Source organism: Geotrypetes seraphini, chromosome 2 (assembly GCF_902459505.1).
Source record: "Geotrypetes seraphini chromosome 2, aGeoSer1.1, whole genome shotgun sequence".
NCBI classification, from domain to species: domain Eukaryota; kingdom Metazoa; phylum Chordata; class Amphibia; order Gymnophiona; family Dermophiidae; genus Geotrypetes; species Geotrypetes seraphini.
The window spans coordinates 15314922-15342626 of NC_047085.1; the positions used below are offsets into that span (position 1 = coordinate 15314922).

The following is a 27705-nucleotide window of genomic DNA, read 5'->3' on the forward strand; positions in this document are numbered from 1 at the left end:
CTCCCTGCATTCCTCCTTACTATGCAACTGCTCAAGTCTTTATTTAGCAGAGGTTACCCTAGTGCAACTCCACAATGCAGAATTTTTAAGACTAGAAGGAGACGCTAGAAGAGCTGGGTCTATAGGAAGCCTCAAGACGAGGTAGCAGGGCTAGGTGGGGGTGGTAGGGTTGAGTGGAGAAGCCTAACAATAGGGAGAAATTGGGGTGGGAGGGAGGGAAGAGAAGAAACCAGGAGAGGGAGAAGAGAGAGGAAAGGGAACAGCTGTGTAATACAATACTCCGCTAAATGGAATTCTACATAAAAATAAAACAGTTCTGTATGTTTGACTAACTTATTTGAACAGCAACTTAAATGGATTTTATTTATAAAGAATGATTAAATTATGCTATGACAAAAAGATAGTATTGCAGAAGTTTCATTTAAAGTAATACACTCAGGAGCGATTGGTTTGAGTGTCAGGCACAGAATGAGAGGAAGCCTGGGGTAAATCATTCCCACGAAACCCACTGACATGGCCAGGGCCAGGTAGCTGATCTTCACGCTCACTCGTCACTGTCGTCGTTACACAGGTCATCCTTGCAGCAGGACATGGAAACTGAGGAACTGAAGCTTGATTTTGTTGACTTACATGTCGGTGCACATCTTTTATTGATTAAAGTTAGACCTGGTTGAATTGTACATAAAAGAAAGAAAAGAATTTCATCTGTAAGTCCATATTTGGGAATAATGTCCAATGAGTTAGGGCTCTGTTTCAGCTACTAATACAGTGTCTCTCAAACCGAGTGCCACGGCACAGTGGTCTGCCACGAGCGATTCCAAAATGTTACTTTATTTTTTAAAATTCCCTTCATAAGTGCATATTAGAATAGATGACATGTACGTCGCGTAAGCAAGAGTCTGTCAATGTTGTGAGCGTCTGTGTGCGTAAGGATGCAACTGCCCAGACAATCATTATTCTTTGACGTGCTTAATCCTTGAAGCTAATGGCAAGGAATTTTATTTTTAATGCAGTAGTTATCCAAACTTGAGCAACAAAGCAATCAAACCTTTGTTACCATTTGGATCTTCTTATCTTTGCGAACTTGGATTTTCAGCAGATGGTGGATGATGAAATGCGTGTTGGCTTGTTGACTTTCTAGCCGCGTTTTGAGTTAATTTGCACTCAAAAATAAGCACATCCATCGCATTGATTAGCAATTCTATTCTGTTTTAGTTTTACCGTTGTTACAATTACCCATCCATAGTTAAAGAACTTTAAACAAATAACTCTCAAATTTAATTTTTTGGGTTTTTGTTTTTGCAATTTATAATTTCAATTATAATGTGCCACGAACAATATTCGCTCCGTTTATTGTGCCAGAGGTAAAAAACTTTGAGAGACACTGTACTAATGAATTTTGGAAGAATTTGGTTAAATTATACACAGGCTTGAAGCAACATTTCCCATGCTTTTTGGGAAAGTTTGAATAGAGAAAAAAGACAAGATCTGCTCTCACAAATTGCTGAAAATAATTCAATCAACGATTGGGACAAAAGAAAAATTGTATGATTGCTCAAAAGACCCCTGACAGTGACAGTGCTGGGTCTCTTTCTTTGGGAATAAAGAAATATATGTCCCAGCTCTTCAAGTGTCTACACTCTTTATTGGGTGACTATTGTAAATAAGGGCCAGATTCTGCAACTGGCACCAGTATCAGCTGACGCCTTCATAACTGGCAATGCCAGTTATGGTCGGGTTGGGCCCATGTGCCTCAGGCCGCGCCCCAGGTGGGACCTAAGGCTCCAGGGCCTATTCTGATTGGCCCACGCGCCTTAGGCCCCACCAGTAGGCGGAGCTTTAGGATGGATGGGCCAATCCGGCCTCATTCCTTCGTTGGCTGCCTGCCGGACAGGCGGGTTGGCTCCCGTCTGTCCGGCCAACTACCAAAGGTACGGGGAAGGGGGGGGTGGGGGGGGCGTGGGGGTCGCCAGGGGGGGTCGCGGGGTCGGCTGGGGGGGCGGTCGGAGGTTCTTGGGGGGGGCGGTCGTTGGGGGGGGGGGGGGGGGGGGTTTGCGTCGAGGGGCAGGAGGGCCTGGGATCCCTCCTGCCCGTAATGTAGTGCGGGGTGGGGGTTAGGGGGTCGCCCGTGGCCAGGAGGGTTTGGGCTCCCTTCTGGCCCGATATTGTCGGGGAAGTCGGCGGGTCCCTTCGGGGTGGGGGGTGCGAGTGGTCACTGCTGGGGGGGGGGATGTATCGGACGTCGGGGAGTCGGCCGGGCAAGAGGGCTTGGCTCCTTCTTGCTCCGATCGCGGGTGCGGGTGTGGTGAGCGGCGTGCGAGCGGTTCGTTCGGGGTGGGGGGTGCGAGCGTTCCTGCTGGGGGGGTGAATCGGGCGTCGGGCGGTAAATAGCGGTTCCTAGAAGGGGGTACATTGGCCCCGCGGGGACAAACCTGTTCACCGTTTCCGCGGTCGGTGAATGGCCTTGTCCCCGTCACCGAAGCGACTGCTAGTTTTCTTCCCCGTTTTCGGCGGTGACCCGCGGCTTAAATGCGGTGGCCGCGGGTAAACCGTCACCGTGTCATTCTCTAACTGGCATCAAGTCGCATGTCAAATCAATCACCAGCACCGGTTGCAGAATCGCAGCCAGGTCAAACATTTCCGGAACCTATGTTTTGACATGAATCACGTCAAATGGAAGTGTCTACCAGTACCTAAGGTCGTTTCTGTCGTTAACCATGCCTCCTTCAACCTTAGGTTTCGGTAGGTGCCTCCATAGATGAGATTTCAGCGCTGGAAATGTAGGTGCCGATAGGTGCCTATTGGTTTTTTAAAATGTGATTTTAATTGCCTTATAAACGATGCAGTCAATTACCTACATTGCTTAAAGGCAATTAAACCAGTTAAGTTAGACAACCATAGAGTGCTTATTTCTGCCTATCTTCTGGCGCCTTTTCCAGAATCAGAGCCTAAGTAAATGTAACTAGTTACTATACTTTGCACTTGTAACATTTACTTTTACTGAAGTAATAATTTCACCAATTTTCACTACTTTTACCTAGTTACATCTGATACTTACAATTACGAGTAAAAAGTAAAAGCATTGCCAGAGGTTGTGGTTAGAGCGGATAACGTAGCTGGTTTTAAGAAAGGTTTTAAAATTATCTGGAAACATTGGATGATTACAATTCGGATTTTAGAAGATGTAATAAATAAAGGTAAACTGCTTGAATTTTCACAATTGCAAAATAAATCACAATATTTCAGATGGATGCAATTGAAGCAGGCCATTCAGGTAGGGGTTCCCTGAATGGAAAAATCTTAATAACTATCATAGTATGGAATTCTTGTGTTTTCAGATAGATTCCATGGGTCACCAGGGCCGCAATGTGGTATAAATTAATATCTGGATTCGTAAATAAAAAGAAAAAAAATGGTCTTAGAGATATTTGGAGCATTGAGATTAAGCATCAGATTAATGCATCTCAATGGCCACGACTTTGGTCTTGGAGGTTAAAATGCACATTGTCAGCCTCTATGAGACAAACTTGGTTTTTTATTTTTACATAGAGCTTTATGGACCCCTACACGTTACATAGAATTGATAGCTCTAAGTCTAATAGATGCTGGCATTGTCATCTTGAACCAGGGACATTAGATCATCTTTTATTCTATTGTCCATTCATATTAATATTTTGGAAATCAATTTGGCCTCAAATTAATAGGATGTTAGAAAAATCCGGTAGCCTTGACATATGATACGATTTGTTTGGTACTGCAATGAGAGCTCGAAGTCAAATTTCATCAAATAACAACAAACTTTTATTTATATTGACTGGAGTAGCAGTACAGCAAATTACACATAATTGGAAAAATTATGACAGATTGAACTATAATTTTTGGTGGAACTCAGTTTGCCATATATATAAGATGGAGCGTACATTTGCAACACAAAAAGGATATATGGATAAGTTCAAGAAGATTTGGGGACCATTAACAGATTTTTGCAATGACTGATTTTAATTTTTTCCCATAATAAGATAATGGTTAAAGAAGGGAGGGAGGGAAGGGGTAAAGAATTTATTCTCTTTATTATACATTATAAAAAATATATCATAATGAATGAATGAATGATAGTCTTATGAGAAATTAATGTGATAAAGGGAGGGAAAAGGGTTCATAATTAAATAATAATTGATAAAATCATTACAATATATATGTTATATAAATTCATAAAAAAAATAATATAAAATATGGTTTATATTAAATACATTATAGAGATATCAAGTGTATTGTTAAGATAAATGTATGGAAAATTTATAACACTTGTTGATATGTGAAAAAATCAATAAAAAACTTAAAACAGGAAAAACAAGAAAGGTTTGGACTATTTCCTGAAGGACAAGTTCAAAGTCTGTTATTGAGAAAGACATGGGGAAGCCACTTCTTGTCCTGGATCGGTAGCATGGAATATTGCTACTCCTTGGGTTTTGTCCTGGTACCAGTGACTTGTATTGGCCACTGTGAGAATAGGCTACTGGGTTTGATGGACCATTGGTCTAACCCAGTAAGTCTTGGATCAGAAGAGGGTCACTACACAGGTTAGTGAATTGTGTTGGGGAGAAATTGGGTCGCAAAGGGCTCGCAAACCGATCGGTACACAATCGGTTTGCTTAGTGAATCTAGCCTTTTGGCTCTGATTCTATAAAAAGCACCCTAGATTGGCTTGCCTTGACAATCTAAGCACCTAACTTAATTTTTTTTTAATTGGCTCAATTGGCACTATTAATTGAAAAGGACCATTAAAAACCAATCAGAATAAAGATTTAATAAATCTAAACATAATCACTATAAAAAATCTTCTGCAATGTAATGTTTGAGAAAAAGTTCTGTATTGTACATCTTGATTAGGCAACTGAAACATTATCTGATTTTAAGCTGGAAACAGAATACAGAATTATTATATGATTGACTTATAATTGAGTATCAAACTTCTAAAAGATAAGACATAAGATATATGATAAAACAGATATGCCTGAACACCTTATTTTAGTATAAAGCAAAGAACATACTGGAAGTAAATGTGTCAATAAGGAAGCAGTGCAGAACATCAGCGCCACCTAGTGTCAGCAACAGAAATCAGGTTGTGTGGCAGAAAAGAAAATTCTTCTGTATCCATAGGTAAGTGATTTACTGTATTATCACTTTTAATTTACATATAGCGATATAGTATTTGCCTATATCCCTTTATAATAAAAGGCTTGAATGACCAACCTTTAATGCTAGATTAAGAAACAGGAAACAATCCAAATTTATTGAGAAAAAAGACACCACATTTGCCAACAATTAGGAGGAAGCTTATCTAATTAGTTACTATACTCAAATGTATGCTTTTAATGCATGGATTATTATATGGTAGAACTGTTAGGTTACATCCAGAAACTGCAGTGGGGAAAGTGATTGAACCGCAGCACAAATCAAACTGCCTACTAGATAACTGCCCTCCATCCATCATGAAAACGGCCCCCCTCCCCTTCAAAGCTGAACTCTTCAACTGGGTCACCCTCTGCCTGTCTACTGGCCACTTCCCAAAGGAACTTGGCCACATCCTCGTATCTCCAATAATCAAAAACCCCAAAGAATCTCCCTCTGTATCCTCCAACTACAGACCCATCGCCAATATTCCTCTTTTCCTTAAAATCATGGAAGGACTTGTCAATTACAATCTCATGTCATACCTAGAGAAATTTAACATCCTCCACGACTCCCAGTCTGGATTCCGCACTAACTACAGTACGGAAACCGTTCTTGCCTCACTAACCAATCACCTCCTCCAACTATTCTCACTGGGAAACAGCGCACTGTTACTCCAGTTTGACCTCAGCAGTGCCTTCGACCTAGTAGACCATGACATTCTGATTAGTTGCCTCGACTCCATTGGCATTTCCAGACAAGTACTAACCTGGCTCACAGGCTTCCTAAAAAACCAAACCTACCAAGTCCATAACGACAGAACCTTCTCCCATACCTGGAGCAACCCCTGCGGAGTTCCCCAAGGCTCCCCCCTATCCCCGTCACTATTCAACGTCTATATGGCATCACTGGGACACTTGTTATCGAACCATAACCTGAAATCCTATATCTACGCAAATGACATTACAATCATCATACCTATCACCTCACTGTCACATGAGACAGAACAATACATCTCAACCGTCCTCACCATGGTAGAAAACTGGACCACACGCTTCAAACTGAAACTAAACCCAGAAAAACCAAGTTCTTCCTTGCAAGTCCCAACCACAAACTAACGACCACCACCCTGCATCTCAATGGCTTAACGTATCCAATCAATTCCACTATAAAAATTCTCGGAGTCATCTTGGACCGATGCCTCACTTTGGAAGATCACACCAATGCCCAGGTCAAAAAATGCTTTTCCACCCTTTGGAAACTCCGTTCTATCAAACATTACTTTGATCTCCCCACCTTCAGTTTGCTGGTCCAATCCCTAATCCTAAATACCCTGGATTACTGTAACATCATATACCTTGGCTCCTACAAGAAAACCATTAAACGACTAAGACTCATCCAGAACACCGCCGTCTGCCTCATCTATGGGCTTAAAAAGTCAGACCACATCAGCCCTTTCTACAGAAAACTTCATTGGCTACCGTTTGAAGCAAGGGTCATCTTCAAATTCGCCTGCCTCTGCTTCAAAACCCTATCTGGCTCAGCCCCGATATACCTGTCACACCACTTCGTCTTCCCAGGCTCTAACCGAACACGCAATGTCCACCTGTTTGCCTATCCCTCCCCAAAATGATGCATCTACAAAAGATTCTTGGACAAAACCCTCTCTTTCCAAGCTGGCAAATAGAATGACTGATTGACCACCCTCATCTCTCTCGCCCCAACCTACCTATCTTTCAGGAAATCTCTCAAATCATACCTCTTTGATAAATTCCTCTAACTCCCGCCCTCCCAACCAAACTACTAATCTCAACCTCGCCTCCCTCCCTCCCCTTCCCCCCCCCCCTCTTCCACGGTTATTGTTCGCACCCCCCCCCCCCCTGTGCAACAGTTATCGGATCATTTTGTAATGGCCACTGGTTTATACCATACACTTGATAACTAATTCTCTGTACCTTCATTGCATAAATACAGTTCTTATCTCCTGTAAACCGCTCTGAACTGTTTTGTGGTATTGCGGTATACAAAAATAAAGTTTTTATTACTATTATTGTTATTCCCCTCAAAGTGCTACACAGCAATTTTAATAGGGTCATAATATCAGAGAACTTGCAGATGACACAGTTCAAGATATTAAGGCTCAATTGTTGCATCTGATAGTTATCAATGAAGTTCTGAAGTTTCGCTGGTTCATGGTAATTCACAGTTTTGCTCCAAGAGTTTTAAGCGCAGGTCTCAGCTGTAGAAACGCTTTACATTTTTGACCTGTAGACTTTGCATGTTCAGGAACAATTAGGGGTACCAAATGGCTCCAGAAAAAGAAGGTTGGATTGAAATATCCGGGGTTTAATTCCTTTGCTTTCAGTGGATATAAAACCCGGATGTCTCAATCCGCTTCCTTTTTCTGGAGTTATTTGGTCACCCTGGGTAGAATAATAATTCTCTTGCCTTATATAATATTTGTTATTTTCCCCTTAGTTAGCAGATAGTATTTTATGAAGATGTTCATAGCTCAATATTCTTGCTACTATCGACGTGTGGAGGGGCATAATCAAAAAAAATCTAAGTCCCCTTTTGGCCTAAGTCCCTAAACGCTGAAAGTAGGCAGCAGGGAAATGTCCATTCTCAAAAAAAAACGTCCAAAATGAGGTTTTTTTGAGAATGGCCCACCTCTACGTTCAGCAATTTAATCGCCCAAGCCACCACTACGTCTAACCTTAAAACACATTCCCAAACAAAAAATCGCCCAAGTCCCAAACGCCCAAAACAAGACCAGTCTTTCACCTAAAAGCAGGATTCTGTAACCGGCATCTGTCAAAAAACATATGCGAGTTACAGAATCCTGGGCCCCCCTCCCCCGGCAACGATCGCAGCAGGAGAGATGCCTAAACTCTCCTGCCGCATTCGCAATCCCCCTCCCCATGAACTGGTTGCAATCCAGCAGGAAGGATCTTAAGCCCTCCTGCCAAAGGCGCACCCCCAAACCCTCCACCCTCCCATGGGTCTGAGGTAGGGGGGTCGGGGTTAGTGGGGAGGGGCGTTCAGGAGTTTGTGGGGTTCGTGGGGTGAGGTTTTCAGTAGGAGGGCTTGGGATACCACCTGCCGGTATTCACGGGGGGGGGGGGAGATCGTGGGTTCGTCTTCGACATGAAGGCTTGGGATCCTTCCTGCCGGTATTAACAGGGGGGAGGTCGGGGCGCGCCTTCGGTAGGAGGGCTTGGGATCCTTCCTGCCAGTAATTTGCGGGGGAGGTCAGGGGGTATGATTCGGCAGGAGGGCTTGGAATCCCTACTGCCACAATTGTGGGTTCAGGTGGTGATGCTGGCAAAGACTTGGGATCCCTCCTGCCGGTTCACACAAGTTTGGGGGGAGGAGGTTAGGGTGCCGGCAGGAGATAGTAGGCATCTCTCCTGACAGCTCTCAGGAGTTTGGGGGGTGGGGGATTGTGATCACTGCAAGAGAGATTAGGCATCTCTCCTGCCGTGATTGTTGCGTTGCGGGATGGGCAGGTTGCCAGGGCTGCTGAGCTGATGAGATCAGCGCCCCTATTCGGAATTTATATTTGTTTTAACTTGGTCTAAGTCAAAACATATACCGGTAAGTTCCGACTGAACAATCTCGTTAAACTTTTGGTTATACTTGCAGTACGAGTAAGTCTAGGTTGGCCCACCTCCCTTCCCCTCATCCAAAAATGCCTCTTTTCGCTCTAGGTGTTCAGAGGCAGGGTAAAAGCCTAAGCTGGTTCTAGACACGTCTAAAACCAGCTTTGATTATCGGTACTTGGTCTCCAGAATTTCAGTTCCTTTTTGTGAAGTTTCCAATTCTGAATTCTGATTTTCTATTTTCTTATTGCTGCATCTTGTGGAGATCTCATGATGAGTTTGAGCACACTCCTTAATAACCTGAATTTCTTTCATTACAGGATCTGAAGTTTATATCCTTTCCATAGCCACCATATTATCTGGAGTGGGGTGGCGTAAGGGACCTTGTATACCGTCTTTTTGTAGTTAACACAACTACACTCAAGCAGTTTACATATATTTGTATTTGGCACAATGGAGGAAGGCTCAGCGGGAACTCCCCAGCAGTTGTATTTTTTTAGTTTGCATTTTCTACTTTCTTTTTACCTTCTGGACGGACCTCCACACCTCCCTCCACGGACCGGGAGCAACACGGGCAGAGCGGGAGCAGAGTAAGGCAACACTCTGGGCGTGGGAGCAAATTCCGCCCTCCCACCTCCGACGGTGCACAGCTGAGCCAATAAGAGGCCTCAGCGCCTAACGGTGTGCAGCCGTATCGGTGCGCCGTCTAAGGCCCGCGTCAAAGGGCGCGCGCCTTAGCGAGAGCGCCTTTGCGAAGCGACCAAGAAGAGACCTGCCATCTACACCAAACTTCTCTACAACAACTTCCACTCCTAAAAACTCCTTTCACAACACATACTCCTAAGCAAACACAGTACAAGAACAACAACCTAATCACTGAGAACCACGCTGCCTCTAACCACCTTCCCCAACCTTCATAATGAAGCTAATCCCATAAACAAACACCCAGATCCTCCTATTGATAATCCTTCTTATCTCCAGCTGTAAGGTAGAAGCAAATAACCTACCCAACATACCCACCAATTCAATTACAAACAATACCCATCACCCTAACAGGAGAGTTCCAACAGACAGAAACCCTAACCACCAAACAAGCGTTCAACACCCCATACCCTCAGCTTGGGGAAGAAGAGCAACACAACCTAAAACCAAACCTCACCATCATCCAAACTCACTCATCTACCCTAAAACGAATCACAAATACCAAACAGAAACCACAACTCTTAAATGTGCCTACTTAAAAATCAGAGCCATAGGCCCAAAAAACAGAACTTATAAAAAACTGGATAAAAAACGAAAACCTAGACTGCCTCTTCCTTACAAGAAACCTGGCTAACAATCGGACACAGATCCAAGAAATTACGGAAATCTGTCCTCAAGGATACAAGATTACAGTGACCTGCAGAGAGAAAAAAAAGAGGAGGAGGATTAGCAATCCTAATCAAAGACTCCCTAACCCTAAACATACTGGAAAAAACATCCACCCCTTACATAGACCTTCTAGCATGTCAAATCTCTGTCACCACACTAAAAAACTCACTAAAATGCATGCTCTGTTATATAACACCGGGAAACTGAGCCACGGTTAGGCCCGAATTTGAAAACTTCATTTACCAAAACTCACTAACAGCAGCACACAACCTCATCCTAGGAGATCTAAACCTTCATCTAAGCCAGTAAAGAATCTCCTTTCTTTCCTCAATGCCTTATCATTCCAAATTTTAAACCCACAAACCACTCATGTGAAAGGACACCAACTTGATATTGCTGCCTTCATGACCCATCAAACATCTACTGCAGAAATTCAAATGTCTAATGGATCCTGATCCCCATCCCTCTGGTCAGATCACTATGCATATACCTTCAACATTATCTGGACCAAAAACAAAACAAAACCAATTTCCAAAATAGTAACCTACACATCACGCAAACACATTGAAACCCACCTTATTCTGGTCAAAGGTAGATTGAAACAATCCAAGAAGATAACCCCAAAGACTTCATTTCACACTGGGGCAAATTGAGCAATAACATCCTTGATGAACAAGCCCCACTTCGATCCAAAACCAGAACCTGCAGACGATCAGACCAATGGTTCGATGATGAATTACTCACACTCAAGAGACAATGTAAATGACTGGAAAGAAAATGGAGAAAAACCAACCTAGATCACACGAAAACCGCCTGGAAAAAAAATGAACAAACAATACAAACTTCTATTAAAAGAAAAGAAAAGAAAACATTACACCAACCTAATAGGCATGGAAACCCAAAACATCAAAAAACTATTCCAAATACTATATGACCATTAACAATAACCTCTCACCTTCAGCCTCCCTCCTAGCAGAACACTTCAAGAATAAAATTACAAACACCAGAGCTACCCTCAAGAGTAACCCAGCCCGCCTAATTTATGTCACTACACTTCCCACAGAAAATGAATCATGTGCTGCAGACAGAACTTGGTCCCAATTCCCTAAGATACATTGGACCGAATTCAACAAACTCTACAATAAATACAGCCATGCATTCTGTGAACTCAACCACTGCCCACCATATCTCCTGACATCAGCGAGCACTAAGTTCCTTACCCTACTCCTACATTGGATATAAACCATGCTCAAAGACGGCATTTTCCCAATTGACCTCAGTGAAATCATCATCACCCCAATCCTAAAAGACCCAAAAGGTCCAACAGACCACCCATCCAACTACAGACCAATCGCCTCAATACCTCTATACATCAAACTAACAGAAGGACTAGTAGCCAAACTCCTCACCAACTATCTCGAAGACCACAACTTACTCCATCCCACGCAATCTGGCCTCAGAACTAACTTCAGCACTGAGTAGGCTCTACGGAACTACAGACCAATCGCCTCAATACCTCTATACAACAAACTAACAGAAGGACTAGTAGCCAAACTCTTCATCAACTATCTCGAAGACCACAACTTACTCCACCCCACGCAATCTAGCTTCAGAACTAACTTCAGCACTGAGTCATTACTAGGCTCCCTTATTGACACAGCAAGACAACATCTCAGCATTGGAAAACAAATGCTGCTCATACAGCTAGACCTGACGGCAGCATTTGACTTGGTAGACCATAACATCCTACTGCAAATTTTGGATTCAATAGGCATCTCAGATAAAGTGTACTCATGGTTTGAAGGTTTCTTAAAATCCAGAATATACAAAGTAAAAGCAGACAAAGAAAAATCCAAACTTTGGTCCAACCCCTGTGGAGTACCGCAAGGATCTCCAATATCCCCTACTCTTTTCAACCTATATACAGCCTCTCTCGGAGTCTACCTGAACAAACAAGGCCTAACCTCTTATAGCTATGCTGATGACATCACCATCCTCATACCTTTCGACCAACCAAAGTTCGCAATGACAGACACACTACACCGAACACTAGTTACAGTTATGACTTGGATGGAAGATCACAAATTGAAACTCAAACCCAGACAAAACTAAATTCATCCTCCTAGAAAATAACAAAGTCCCAACCACAACCAATTTAGAAATCAACTCTATCAACTACCCTATGCATACCACCCTTAAACTACTAGGTATGACTATTGACAGAGGCTGCACCATGCAACCACAAATAAACAAAACAATACAGAAATCTTTCGCAGTTATGAGAAACCTTAGACAAGTCAGAAAATTCTTCGAAAGACCACAATTTTAGCTCCTAGTATAATCACTAATCCTTAGTATACTGGACTACTGCAACATCCTCTACCTCCCCTGCCCGGCAATAATGATTAAACAATTACAAACAATTCAAAATACAGCAATATGACCACATCACGGAGGCATACATCGATTCACACTGGCTTCCAATCCAGGAAAGAATACAATTTAAATTCTACTTTATACTATTTAAAACTATCAACGGGGACAGCCCAATCTACCTAAACAACCGCCTTATCCAAACTACCTCTACCAGGAATAGAAAAACACCCCCCCCCCCATTCACATACCCCCCAATCAAGGAAGTAAAACTGAAAAAACTATACGATGGCCTACTAGCCACTCAAACAGCAAAACTAGATAACCAAATCTCCAACCTATTGATATCAACCCCAGACTACAAGATGTTCAGAAAGGAAATAAAAACTATACTCTTCAAGAAATCCCTGAATAAAGCTTAAGACCACGAATACCTCCCTCTTACTACCCTCTTCCTAACCCCTGATCCTACCTAACCCTTTCTTGGAAACGATCTCTGTTCTAACTTTGTAATCCTCCCTTCTCAACTCTTTTTGTAATCCGCTTTGAACTGAAAGGTAATGGCGGAATAGAAATCTGTTATGTAATGTAATGTAATTAAGCAACTTGCCCAGGGTCACAAGGAGAAGTCCTAGGATTCAATCCCACAACCTCTGGCAGAAGCTCTATCAGTCACTAAATAACTGCATATTACTGCTCAGATTTTGAGGATTTACCACTTGCTGTGATGTGAAGCATCAAATATGTAGAATTATCCCAGGACAAGCAGGCAACATATTCTTGACTGATGGGTGACGGCACCGACGGAGCCCCGGTACGGACAATTTTAGAGTGATTGCACTCTAAGAACTTTGAAAGTTCTAGTAGGCCGCACCGCGCACGCGCGAGTGCCTTCCCGCCCGACAGAGGCGCGCGGTCCCCAGTTTCTTAGTTTCCGCGGAGCTAAGAAGACGCGTGTTCCAACTGCTGTTGGAAAATTTTTTCAAATTTTTCTCGCCTTCCCGCTCGCGCATTATTTTCTTGTCGTGATTTATTCACCTTATCGTTTCTTTCTTTTATTTATTTTTTTTTTAAAAAGTCCATTTTTGTCGACTTTTTTCCGGTCAGCCCCGGCGGGGCCTGTTGGCACCATCGAAGCCTCGGGCTTCGATTTTGCTACGGCCATTTTTCCCTTCATGCCCCCTTCACCGGGTTTTAAGAAGTGTCAGCGGTGTGCACGTCCTATTTCCCTTTCCGACCCGCACAAGTGGTGCCTTCAGTGTCTGGGTCCGGACCATAGGGCAGAAACGTGCACCCGCTGCAGTTCTCTCCAAAAGAGAACTCTAAAGAATCGCCAAATTCAACAGCGAATTCTTTCGGTGCCGCCATGGAAGTTCCCCCGGCAATCGACAACCGTCATCTTCCTCCAAATCGGCACCGGTGACTTCGACACCGCAAGATCCATCCTCGGTGTCGCACCCTGTAGGTAAGCCGGCTAAGAAGCCATCCCCTACTGTCCTTAGCCCGCCAGTCGAACAAGCAGAGAGCCAAGTCCTGCAGACTGCGCGCCTGCCTCGCAAACGCTCCGCTCCTATTGAAGTCACTGCCTCTTCATCGGCATCGACTTCGCCTGAGCGTCGAGCTGCACCGCAGGTACCGAGCAAGAAAAAAGCGGTACCGGTGCCATCGGGACCGTCTCTGATGAGAGAATAGCATCCATCCTTCAGGTCCAGCTTAAGGAGCAGTTACAACACATGTTCCCGGCTCTGCTGACTCAGCCTTCCAGTGTCGGTACCTACTGAGCATTCGGTGCCGATCGTCGAACAGCCTGTTTTGTCGGCATCGACGTTGTCGGCACCACAAAAATCTGTTTCTATGCCTGTTTTCTCGGCGGAACCGAAGTCTCTTCGACGCACTGCTTACTCGACTTCGGAGCCGGTGCCGTTCTCTGACACCCGTACTGCTGTACAGTCACCCGGTACGGTGTCCATGAGGTCTGGTAAATCGGTATGCAAAACCAAGCATACCGAACCTTCTACCCCACTTTCTCAGGGTCGTCTGTCATCGGTACGGGACCCTGATTTGTGGGATGATTCTGATGACCCCCTCGGTACCGAGGCAGATTATTCCTCGGAGGAGGATGTTACATCGGTGCAGGATCCTGCTGGTAAGCCAGAGCATTCGTCCTTCACCAAGTTTCTTAAGGAGATGTCGGACACCCTTTCCTTCCCTCTAGACTCTGACTCTAAAAAATCCAAAGCATTTCTTGATGCTTTGGATTTTGACCAGCCTCCGAAAGAATTTTTAAAGTTACCCCTCCATGACATCTTGAGGGAAACTTTTTACAAAAATTTAGAAACTCCTCTCACCGTTCCAGGAGCCCCTAGGAAGCTGGAATCGCTTTACAAGGTGATTCCTATTCCAGGGTTTGACAAACCCCAGCTGCCCCATGAATCTCTGCTGGTGGAGTCCACCCTCAAAAAATCGGCAGGCTCTAGTGTATATGCCTCTGTCCCTCCTGGCAGAGAGGGCAAGGCCATGGATAAATTTGGTAAAAGACTTTACCAAAATGCAATGCTGGCCAACCGTTCAGGTAATTATGCGTTTCACTTCTCTTTTTACCTGAAACATTTGATTCAGCAAGTCTTTTCTTTTCAAAAGTATCTTCCTGACCGTAAGCTTCCTGCATTCCAACAATGCACTTCCAGTCTCCTACAACTCAGGAAGTTCATGGTCCGGTCCATCTATGATACTTTTGAACTCACATCCCGAGCCACGGCTATGTCTGTAGCGATGAGACGATTGGCATGGCTCCGAGTCTCTGACCTTGATGTGAACCACCAGGACCGCCTTGCCAATGCTCCCTGCCTGGGTGATGAGCTCTTTGGAGAATCTATGGATACCACCACTCAAAAGCTCTCTGCCCATGAGACGAGGTGGGATACTTTGCTGAAAAATAAAAAGAAGCCTCCTCCTCCTCGTCCATTTAGACAGCATCCATCATATCAGAGGCGGTTTTCTGCTCGGCCAGTTCAGCCTCAACCTCCACAACCTCGGAGGCAGCGGCAACAGCACCAACAAGCACGTCAGCAACAGCCGCCTACCATAAAGCCTGTCACTCAGACTAAGCCGACTCAGCCCTTTTGACTCCCATCTCCTGGGCATTGCCAGTCTCCCTCCCTCCTGTCCTCTTCCACAGCCCATAGGAGGTCGATTAACCATTTTTCACTCTCGATGGGAGGTAATCACCACCGACCAGTGGGTGCTCTCGATCATAGCCCATGGCTACTCCCTCAATTTTCAGACTCCCCCGCCGTTAGGCCTGCCAAAAGAGTCTGTTTCCAACAAGTCTCAGTCCCTCCTTCTCGCTCAAGAGGTTCAATCCCTCCTTCTTTTCAATGCCATCGAAGAAGTTCCTCAAGATCAGCGAGGTCAGGGTTTTTACTCCCGGTACTTTCTAGTTCCCAAAAAGACCGGAGACCTCAGACCCATCTTAGATCTCAGAGATCTCAACAAATGTTTGGTCAAGGAGAAGTTTAAAATGCTCTCTCTTGCCACCCTCTACCCTCTTCTCGCTCAGGGCGACTGGCTATGCTCCCTCGATCTCAAAGAGGCTTACACACATATTCCTATCCATCTGACGTCCAGGCAATATCTGCGCTTTCTCATCAATCAACATCATTATCAGTACAAAGTGCTACCCTTCAGCCTGGCCTCCTCTCCCAGGGTATTCACCAAATGTCTGATTGTGGTAGCGGCCTATCTCCGCTCTCACAATTTTCAAGTCTTCCCTTATCTGGACGACTGGTTGATCAAAGCTCATTCCCCTCAGGCGGTTCTGCTTGCCACCAATCAGACCATTCACTTCCTTCGACTATTAGGGTTCGAAATCAATCTACCCAAGTCTCACCTCATTCCGACCCAGCGACTTCAATTTATTGGAGCCGTTCTGGACACTGTTCTGATGAGGGCGTTTCTTCCATCCAACCACCTTCACGCCATCCTCCATCTCTGTCAGCAGGTGTTTCAACAGATTACCATTTCTGCGAATCACATGATGGTGCTTTTGGGGCACATGGCTTCGACAGTACATGTCACACCCTTCGCACGTCTCCACCTGCGTACTCCTCAATGGACCTTAGCGAACCAATGGTCCCAAGCGACGGATCCTTGTTCACAACACATATCTGTGACCTCGTCTCTTCGACAGTCGCTTCTTTGGTGGTTGACATCTTCAAATCTATCCAGAGGTCTGCTGTTCCATCTACCTCCTCATCAACTAGTCATCACCACAGATTCCTCCCCCTACGCCTGGGGAGCTCACTTGAACGAATTCCAAACTCAGGGATTTTGGACTGCCCAGGAAAAGAAACACCACCTCAATTTCCTGGAACTCCGAGCGATGTTCTATGCCCTCAAGGCGTTTCAACATCTTCTCTTTCCTCAAGTACTACTCATTTGCACAGACAATCAAGTTGCAATGTACTACATCAACAAACAGGGAGGAACGGGCTCTCGCCTGTTGTGTCAGGAAGCCCAACGGATTTGGTCTTGGGCGACAGCTTGTCACTTATTCCTGAAGGCTGTCTACATTCAAGGGGAACAGAATTCCTTAGTGGACAATCTCAGCAGAATTCTCCAACCTCACGAATGGACTCTCGATCCCTCGACTCTTCAGTCCATTTTCGCTCAATGGGGCACTCCTCAAGTGGACCTTTTTGCAGCTCCCCACAACCATCAGCTGCCCCTGTTTTGCTCCAGACTCTACTCTCCTCACAGTCTGGCGCCCGATGCATTTCTCCTGGATTGGACCAGTCTCTTCCTATATGCTTTTCCCCCTCTACCGCTCATGCTGCGAACACTGTTCAAGCTCAAGAGGGAACAAGCCACCATGATTCTCATCGCTCCACGGTGGCCCAGGCAACATTGGTTCTCCCTTCTACTTCAACTCATAAGAACATAAGAACATAAGCAGTGCCTCCGCCGGGTCAGACCATAGGTCCATCCTGCCCGGCAGTCCGCTCCCGCGGCGGCCCAAACAGGTCACGACCTGTCTGAATCACCAGAAGGGGCTCCCTTGCCACCTTGGTTTCTCATTGAAGTCCTATCTTCCCATCGTAGTCCTAACCCTCCGGTCTTGCACATGCACGACCTGTTGGGTTTCTATACTTATTACCTGGTTAGCTTTCTATACCTGTGTTACATCCCAGCACCTCTCTCAGTATCCCACGATCCCTTTATCCCTCAGGAATCCGTCCAATCCCTGTTTGAATCCCTGTACCGTACTCTGCCTGATCACTTCCTCCGGTAGCGCATTCCAAGTGTCCACGACCCTTTGGGTGAAAAAAAACTTCCTTGCATTTGTTTTGAACCTATCTCCCTTCAGTTTCTCCGAATGCCCCCTCGTACTTGTTGTCCCCTTCAGTCTGAAGAATCTGTCCCTATCCACCCTCTCTATGCCCCTCATGATCTTGAAGGTCTCTATCATATCTCCCCTGAGCCTCCTCTTCTCCAGAGAGAAGAGCCCCAGCCTATCCAACCTCTCGGCGTATGGGCAGTGTTCCAGCCCTTTTACCAGTTTCGTTGCTCTCCTTTGGACTCTCTCAAGTACCGCCATGTCCTTCTTGAGGTGTGGCGACCAATACTGAACGCAGTATTCCAGATGTGGACGCACCATTGCTCGATACAATGGCATGATGACTTCCCGCGTCCTGGTTGTTATACCCCTCTTTATGATGCCCAGCATCCTGTTGGCTTTTTTCGAGGCTGCTGCGCACTGTGCAGATGGCTTCAGTGATGCATCCACCAGCACACCCAAGTCTCTCTCAAGTCTGCTGTCTCCCAACAATGCCCCCCCCAATTTGTAGTTGAACAACGGGTTCTTTTTCCCTATATGCATGACCTTGCATTTTTCCACGTTAAAGCGCATTTGCCATTTGTTTGCCCAGTCTTCCAGCTTGTCCAGGTTCCTTTGCAGGTCCTCACACTCCTCCCTGGACCTAACTCTACCGCACAGTTTGGTATCGTCTGCAAATTTTATAACCTCGCACTTTGCCTCCTTTTCCAGGTCATTGATAAATATGTTGAAGAGTAACGGCCCCAGCACCGATCCCTGTGGCACACTGCTCGTGACTCCCCGCCAGTCAGAATATTGGCCCTTCACTCCGACCCTCTGCAGTCTACCCGACAACCAGTGCTTGATCCATCTGTGCACATCCCCTCCCACCCCGTGGTTCCACAGCTTCCTAAGCAGCCTTTCATGTGGCACCTTGTCGAAAGCCTTTTGAAAATCGAGGTAAATGATGTCTATGGGTTCCCCATTGTCCACCCGACTGCTTATTCCCTCAAAGAAGTACAGAAGGTTCGTTAGGCACGACCTTCCCTTACAGAATCCTTGCTGGCTTGTTCTCAGTAGGCCATTCCTCTCGATGTGCTCGCAAATGCCGTCCTTGATCATAGCTTCCACCATCTTCCCTATAATTGAAGTCAGGCTCACCGGCCTGTAGTTCCAGGGAACTCAGTTCCAGGGAACCCATACCTCTTCCACTGTTTCCTTCTCTGCTTTCTCAGCATCAGCAGACCCTACTGCATCCCAACCTATAGTCTCTGCACCTGACAGCTTGGTATCTCTCGGGCTGACTTCGGCTCACTCACTCCTTTCTCAGTCTGTCCGCTCTATCATTGATGCTTCCAGGAAACCGGCCACGCTCCAATGTTATCAACAGAAGTGGTCTCGGTTTTCTTCCTGGTGCCTCTTACATCACCATTATCCCATGTCTCTAGCAGTGGGACTGGTGTTGGACTATCTTCTTTCCTTGTCTGACTCTGGTCTTAAATCTACTTCTATCAGAGTTCACCTTAGTGCCATTGCTGCCTTTCATGAGCCAATTCATGGAAAACCCCTCTCGGCTCATCCTTTGGTTTCTCGGTTCATGAGGGGCCTTTTCAATGTGAAACCACCTCTCAAGCCTCCTCCTGTGGTCTGGGATCTCAATGTGGTTCTTTCCACTTTAATGAAGCCTCCTTTTGAACCTTTGGCCACAGCGCATTTCAAATTTCTTACCTGGAAAGTGGTCTTCCTTATAGCTCTCACTTCTGCCAGGAGGGTCAGTGAACTGCATGCACTAGTGGCCGATCCACCTTTCACTGTTTTTCACCATGATAAGGTGGTTCTCCGTACACACCCCAAATTTCTTCCTAAGGTTGTGTCTAACTTTCATCTTAACCAGTCCATAGTCCTGCCTGTATTTTTTCCAAAGCCTCATTCTCATCCAGGTGAAGAGGCTTTGCATACCTTGGACTGTAAACGTGCTTTGGCTTACTATCTTGAACGTACTAAGCCCCACAGATCATCTCCTCAACTATTTTTGTCCTTTGATCCTAACAAGTTGGGTCATCCTGTATCTAAACGCACTCTCTCCAATTGGCTTGCTGCTTGCGTTTCTTTCTGTTATGCTCAGTCGGGCCTGACACTGGAAGGTTCTGTCACGGGCCACAAAGTTAGAGCTATGGCAGCGTCTGTAGCTTTCCTCCGATCTACTTCCATTGAGGAAATCTGCAAGGCTGCTACTTGGTCCTCAGTTCACACTTTTACATCACATTATTGTCTGGATGCATTCTCCAGACGGGATGGACACTTCGGCCAATCTGTTTTACAAAATTTATTTTCCTAATGGCCAACCTTCCCTCCATCCCTCTTTTTGTTAGCTTGGAGGTCACCCATCAGTCAAGAATATGCTGCCTGCTTGTCCTGGGATAAAGCACAGTTACTTACCGTAACAGGTGTTATCCAGGGACAGCAGACAGATATTCTTGCGTCCCTCCCACCTCCCCGGGTTGGCTTCTTAGCTGGCTTATCCTAACTGGGGATCGCGCGCCTCTGTCGGGCGGGAAGGCACTCGCGCGTGCGCGGTGCGGCCTACTAGAACTTTCAAAGTTCTTAGAGTGCAATCACTCTAAAATTGTCCGTACCGGGGCTCTGTCGGTGCCGTCACCTATCAGTCAAGAATATCTGCCTGCTGTCCCTGGATAACACCTGTTACGGTAAGTAACTGTGCTTTGTCTTCCAATGTTGGTAAAAATTGATGGTAAATTGGGCTTTATTTTTTATTATTATTTTTTTAAGTGTCTCACATTGCAGAGCTCTTTCCATGCACCTTCCATGCGTCATCTAAGGCAAGACAGATGTTGGGTTGTATCCGTAGAAGTTTCGTCAGCCGGAAGCTTGAGGTCATAATGCCATTATACAGAGCCATAGTGAGACCTCATCTGGAATAGTGTGTGCAATTCTGGAGGCCACATTACCGTAAAGATGTGCTGAGAGTCGAGTCGGTTCAATGGATGGTCACCAGGATGGTCTCAGGGCTCAAGGATCTCTCGTACAAAAAGAGGCTGAACGAATTGCGGCTCTACTTCCTCGAAGAGCGTAGGGAGAGGGGAGACATGATTGAGACATTTAAATATATCACCGGCCGTATCGAAGTGGAAGAGGATATTTTCTGTCTTAAAGGACCCACGACCACAAGAGGGCACAAAATCAGGGGTGGTAAATTTCATGGCGACACCAGGAAGTATTTCTTCACTGAAAGACTGGTTGATCATTGGAACGAGCTTCCGGTACAGGTAATCGAGGCCAACAGCGTGCCAGATTTTAAGAGTAAATGGGATGCCCATGTGGGATCCCTAAGAGGGTAGAGTTGAAGAGTGGGGTCGTTGGGAGTGGGATCTCTGGGAAGGTAAGCCTAGGTGGGTGGGTCTGTTAGGTGGGCAGACTTGATGGGCTGTGGCCCTTTTCTGCTGTCATTTTTCTATGTTTCTTCCCCCCCCCCCTCAAGTTACCCCGATTTAAGAGGGACACTTTATGACTACTTCTGGTTTTGAAGTTGCATCCTAAAGTAGTGTGGGAAATATGAGGGGCTGCTGAAAAGTTCTCAGCCCAACCAAAAAGAAAATGATGTGGAGCCATGAAACTTACAAGTTATTCCACAGTTTTCATTTCATATCATTGTTTTGCTCCCTCCATAGCTTGGATATTTTGGTTTGTAAAATAAAGCCCTGATTCTTCAACTGGCACAGATTTTCTAGGCACTTGAAGGCGCCCATAGCTCAGTTGAAAATGCTGTCCAAATGGCGTTTTTAATTGAGATTTGAGGTTCATACCGGTACCCAGAAAATCAGAACTGGAATCACGCCTACGTAGATGCTTTAGGCCGCCAAACCCCAAAGTTAGCATGGACAACGCCGGAAATGGCGTTAGGCCTAAAGCAAGTGCAGTCCACAGAAGAAGGCACGTAAGTAACAACAAAAGGAAGGTGGGAAAGGAACTGAGCACCTCAGCCTTGAATATAAGAAAGTGTATTGGATACAGTCAACTATTGTAATAGAAAACATATAGCATAAGCCAACTATTTTGTGATTCCTTCCAGACCTGACATGGTCCATGTTTCGGCTTCAAAGAGGAAGCCTTCCTCAGGAGTACTGATGGTCATCCAGTAGGTGGCGCAAGAGCACATAATCATCTATGTCTCTGTGTGAGACTCTGACTCGGAACCTGAGAATGAAAACTGTATCTGTAACCAAGACAGCACTCAAATGCTGCGTGACCTCTGATTCAGATAGTGGATGCGGTGGATGGACAGACTGGATGGGCCATGTGGCCTTTATCTGCTTTCATGTTTTTATGCGTTTATAACCATGAAGTTCTATGACCTCACAATGCAGGTGTTAAGAGCCTTAGCCAATAGGAAGAGGAGGAAATAGTAGATACTGTGGATGGGCAAACTGGATGGGCCATTTGGCCTTTATCTGCCTTCATGTTTCTCATACCCTCCTCCGAAACCATCTTTTACACTGAACTCTCTAATTGTGCCCTTTACCTGGAACATGGTACAGCACAATTGTTAATATACAGTATCTATTAATCTTGTGTCTCATGGAGTTCTCTTAATTCCTTGCTCTGTGCTGTAAGGAGCAGACCCCCCCCCCGCCCCCCCACATACACACCCTTCGCCCTTCTGCTTCCTGGGTGCTGCTAGGAGTATCACAGAGTGCTCAGTGGAGTGGGTGCATTGAAACTTACCAGATGTTGAGTTAGAAAATGTCATGCAGTACTTGTCATTTGGTGAGCAAGTTGTTTCTGAAAGACATCCCTTGTGAGATGTTGCTGCAAAACACGTGTAGCATCTCAGAGAATCAGCTGTAAGGATACACATAGTTTTAATAAGATTAATCAGTATTTCCTTCCACTGCCAAGCATTTTTCTCTCCTGTAGTGTTGTTGATCAGGCTGAGCAGGGGATCAAGGAAAAGTGCCGCCCAATTCAGGGAAAATGGTTTTTTTCCGATTTGATTCAATTCAGCCTATTGAATTGATTATCCAATTTGATTTGATTCACTTTTCCTGCCCAATAGGGTGTTTTTTCCCCCAAACGGTTTTATTTTGTAGCCTCTTCACCCACCCCAGTCTCCTTTGCCCTCTCCAGCCCCATGCCAGCGCTGTAGTGTAAACAAAATTAACCCAAAAAACCATATATTTTCCTCTCTCTGTTTGGTCTTAGCTAGGGTTACCAGATGTCGGATTTCCCCGGACATGCCCGGGCGTCCAGACAGCTTTTCAAAACCCAGAATGTTCAGGTTTTGAAAAGCTTCCAGCTAGGAAATTATAATTTTTCCCTAAAAAAGAGGGTAAAAGGCTGTTTCCTCTATAATGGGTCCCCGTCCCCCCCAGCGGGAGCACCAACAGTTCTAAGTAAAGTGGGGGTTCCCCACATACCCCCAGCGCTTTAAAATACTGTATCAATTCACCGCATTGACATCCTATGCGCAATTGTCTGCCCGCCACTGTCTGCCCACCATTGTCTGCCCACCATTGTCTGCCCGCCATTGTCTGCCCACCATTGTCTGTCCGCCATTGTCTACGCGCAGTTGTCTCGCGGTTTAATCTATATTATACACTTACAATTTACCATAGCGAATTGTCCATCTATAGGGAAGTGGTAGTGTCACCTCTAAGTGCCAACCAGTGAATGTTAACACACACACCTTCAGATACACTACACGGCCAAATTTAGGGGGGACTGGCATTACTCACTAACTCTAAAGTCCTTAAAGGAAGTAATTTATTTTCCATTTGATACAATCTCCTCCTTTCCAAATATCAAAATGTACTCCTTATATTTCTGCCACCGCCCCTAGATCTGTTCTCCTTTCATTCCTGCCCCTTCCCTCCCAATATCCCAGATCTCTGTTCCTTTTCCTGCAAATGACAACGTGGAACATTCTTTATACTTGCTGTTTAGCAGACTCAGTGATAAAGAGCGTGTGGTGCAGTGGTTAGAGCTACCAGCTCAGCACCCTGGGTTGTGGGTTTAAATCCTGGGCTGCTCCCTGTGACCCTGGGCAAGTCACCAAATACCTTCCTTGTGTCATAAAACTCTAAAGCAGGGGTGTCCAAAGCGTGGCCCGTGGGCCGCATGCGGCCCCGTAAGGAGTTTTGTGTGGCCCAAACTTCTTCCTCCCTCCCTTCTGTGCCTCCTTACAGCAGGTATTTAGTTTTCTGCCCAGATCCTCGCAATCAGTTCGCGGCTGCTTTAAAAAGCCTTCTCACATTCCCTTACCTCTCCCTTACTTCTTTGTCTCCCAGTGAGTGTTTATTTTAAGGTTGGCTCCCTTGCTGCAATCCTCTGCGTGCGGTGTTGACTCCTCGTGCACGATCTACGGCTGTGTCAGAAGCGTTCCTCTGATGTCAGAGAGAAGGCTTTGGAAGCAGCCGTGAATCGCGCGCGAAGAGTCGACGCCGCATGCGGAAGACTGCATCAAGGGAGCCGACCTTAAAATAACACTCGCCGGGAGACAAAGAGGTAAGGGAGAAGTAAGGGAATTTGAGAAGGCTTTTTGAAGCAACCGCGAATCGCTCGAGCCGACGATGCACGCGGAGGACTGCAGCAAGAGAGCAGGCCATAAAGTAAAACAGTCACTGGGAGGCAAAGAAGGAAGGGAACGCTTCTAGTTCAGGCGCAGATCGCCGACGGCCATAAAATAAACACTCGCCGAGGCACAGAAGGAAGCCGCCGATCGCGTGAGGATCCAGCAACCACCGCCTGCAGCTTTGACCAGAAAAATTACGAAATTGCAACGAAATTGCATCAAGGGAGCTGGCCAGAAGGTAAATACTCGCCGGAGGGAGGCACAGAAGGGAGGGAGGGGGCATGAACTTGGGACATAGAATGAAGGGAAGGAGGTAGGGGAGCATGGCCATAGGATGGAAGAATGGAGGGAGTGAGGGAATAGAAATTGAGAATTGGGTGTCAGAGAGGGAAAAAGAGATGGTGGGGAGATGAAGAAAGAGGAGAATTGTTGGGCAAAGGGAGGGAGAGAGAATTATTGGAGGAAGGGGTAAAACGCGGACCTCACGGACCTCAAGCTATCAAAGTAGCCTGGAGGTTAGGGCAGCTGTCTTGGGCCCTGCTGATCTGTGTTCAAGAACTACTACTACTAGTAAATATTTCTATAGCGCTGCACAGAGTCACAAAGAGTAAGAAAACAGTCCCTGCTGAAAAGAGCTTACTTTCTCCCATTATTTTTTATTTTCAAATTTTTCATAAAGTGTACAAAATATTAAAATACAATTGATGAATACACAATATCACTTTTATATCTAATACATCATATTTCTAAATATATTTTTCCCCCTCTCCCTCCCCCCACCCTTCTATTACTTTTCAATCATACATTACATATTATATATCATATTATAGCATATTATGTAAATATTATTTTCACTATCTCCCCTCTATGTGTGTCACAAAGAAGATATTGAAAAGAAGAAAAGAAGAAGAAAAATCCTACTATTTATTCATTGCAATATTTTGTCAATGGCCCCCATATTTTTATAAATTTAGTATATGTCCCTCTTTGTATTGCTATTGCTCTTTCCATTTTGAATATATGACATATTGTATTCCACCAAAATGTATAATTTAGGTTGTTATAATTCTTCCAATTGTTGGTTATATGCTGAATGGCAACCCCTGTCATAATTAATAAAAGCTTATTATTTTCTGGTGAAATTTGACTTTTTTTTCTCATCATCATTCCAAATAACACTGTATCATATGATATTGCTATATGATTTTCCATCAATTTATTAATTTGTGGCCAAATTGCATTCCAAAAACTTTTAATGTAGGGACAATGATATAGTAAGTGATCTAACGTTGAAAAGAGCTTACAATCTAAACAGGCAAGACAGACAAACAGGATTTCATGGATACAGTTAAGGGGAAGGGTTAATCAGTTGGCTGGGTTGGAGGGCAGAGGAGTAGGGTTAAGGATTGAAAGCTATATCGAAAAGGTGGGTTTTCAGTCTGCTTTTAAACACGGGAAGGGAAGGGGATTGACATAGGGGGAAGCTAGATGAAAGGAACGAAGTCTGGAACTGGCAGTGGAGGAGAAGGGTAACGCTAAGAGTGACTTAACTAAGGAATGGATTTCTCTGAGAGGTGTATAAGGTGAGAGAAGTGAGGAGGGATATTGAGGGGCAGCAGAATGAACCCACTTGTAGGTCAGCAGTAAGATCTTGAACTGTATGTGATGACAGATAGGGTGCCAGTGAAGTGACTTAAGGAGAGGGGTGACATGAGCATAGCGAGGTTGGTAGAAAATGAGACGAGCAGCAGGGTTTTAGCACAGATTGAAAGGGGGAGAGGCGACACTAAGGCATAGACTGCAGTAATCTAAGCCTGAGGTTACGAGAGCGTGATCAAGGTTCCGGGTAGTGTGCTCAGAGAGGACAGGGGCGACTGGCTTCAACCAAGCAGAAATACATTTTCTGGCTGTAGCTCTGGGGTAAAAGGCAGACCTCCCTTAGCTGAAGGGTGTCCTCAAATTAATTATTATTAAGACCGTCAGCACAGATTTACAGCGGTGGAATGAGGGGCTAAAACGTGGACCTGCAGACATGAAATCTGAAATCTCAACGGTCAATAAATGAAGTTAAGGTCCGTGAGGTCTGCATTTTACCCCTTCTGAATTATTGAACATGGTGGTGGGGGAGGAGTGAGGTAAAGATACGTGGGAAAGAGAGATGAGAGGCAGGAATGTTGGATGTGGTGGGAACAGTAGGATGGATGGAAAGGGATGCAAGAGGGGCTTCAAGGATGTGGAGAAGGTGGGAAGAATACTAAGATCAGAGTTACATACAAATTCAACTTAAAAATGGTTTAAAAAATGGAACCCGCTCCTAACTCGGGGACTGCCTGTACTGTGCATGTGTAGTCGGTGATGTGGGCCTGAGTGAGGGGCAATCAAGAATAATTTTACATTTAGAATGGCTAATCTTCTTAATGTGGACCAGTATCCTGACTTTTAAATATTGCTTTACATTCCTCTTTCTGCCTCGTGCTGAATTGGCAGCCAAGGTGTGATTTGTGATGGGGCAGTTCCGCAGGTGAGGAGTAGATTTGTTTCAGTGAGATTAAGGTTTTTTTTTTTTACAAATTTGTAAATAACAGCAGCCTATGAGATATTCAGTAACATGGAGCTATCATCATGTTGACCCTAAGCATGTTAATGAATAGCTCATTGAAAGAAATCTACTCCTCACCTGCAGAACTGCCCCATCACAAATCACAATCAGCTGCAGGAGATTTTTTTTTATTATAAACTAGTTGTTTAGCCCATTACATTAACGGGTGCTAGAAGGTAGCTACCATCTCCCCTTCCTCCCATCCCCCCACGGTAGCCAGTATCTCCTTTTCCATCCCACTGCTGTCATGCTGTCCGTGCTCGGCTGCCACGGCCTGCAGCCGCCGACAGCCGCCGCGGCCTGCAACCGCCTCGGAGGGGGGGGGGAAAAGAGAGAGTGTTTCACGCGTATGCGCACTCGCGCCTCTGCGACAGACCAGGGAACGCGCGGCGCGAATGCGCATGCGCGCTTAGCGTTTTATTATATATGATAACTTTTTTGCTCTTTATTGGATGTTAAGTTCACCAAGGCTCTCCAAACTCAGCTCTCACACCCTCTTCAAATCTTAATAAATTATGAGTGAGCTAGGAAGTGTCATGGAAGTGACTGAATCTGATTTTTGGAACCTCTGCTCTGTGCAATTAATGACAAGTGAGGACCCACTCAACACCGCAGTGTAATTAAAAACTTCCCAGTTCAAGGAAAACCAAAAGCAGCAAGTACATTTTCTGGCATTAGAGCTAAG

General features: G+C 45.2%; 1 protein-coding gene across 1 annotated transcript in view; it reads right to left on the minus strand.

The window, feature by feature from the left end:
* LOC117353453 (lymphocyte antigen 6E-like) overlaps window positions 1–27705 on the minus strand; it is a 31702-nt gene continuing 3997 nt past the window's right edge. The window contains exons 2-3 of the mRNA XM_033929394.1: window positions 22576–22692; window positions 1–666 (exon numbers count right to left, since the gene is read on the minus strand). Coding sequence (XP_033785285.1) covers window positions 545–666; window positions 22576–22692 — 239 coding nt within the window. The 3' untranslated portion in view covers window positions 1–544. The remainder of the gene's footprint in view (window positions 667–22575; window positions 22693–27705) is intronic.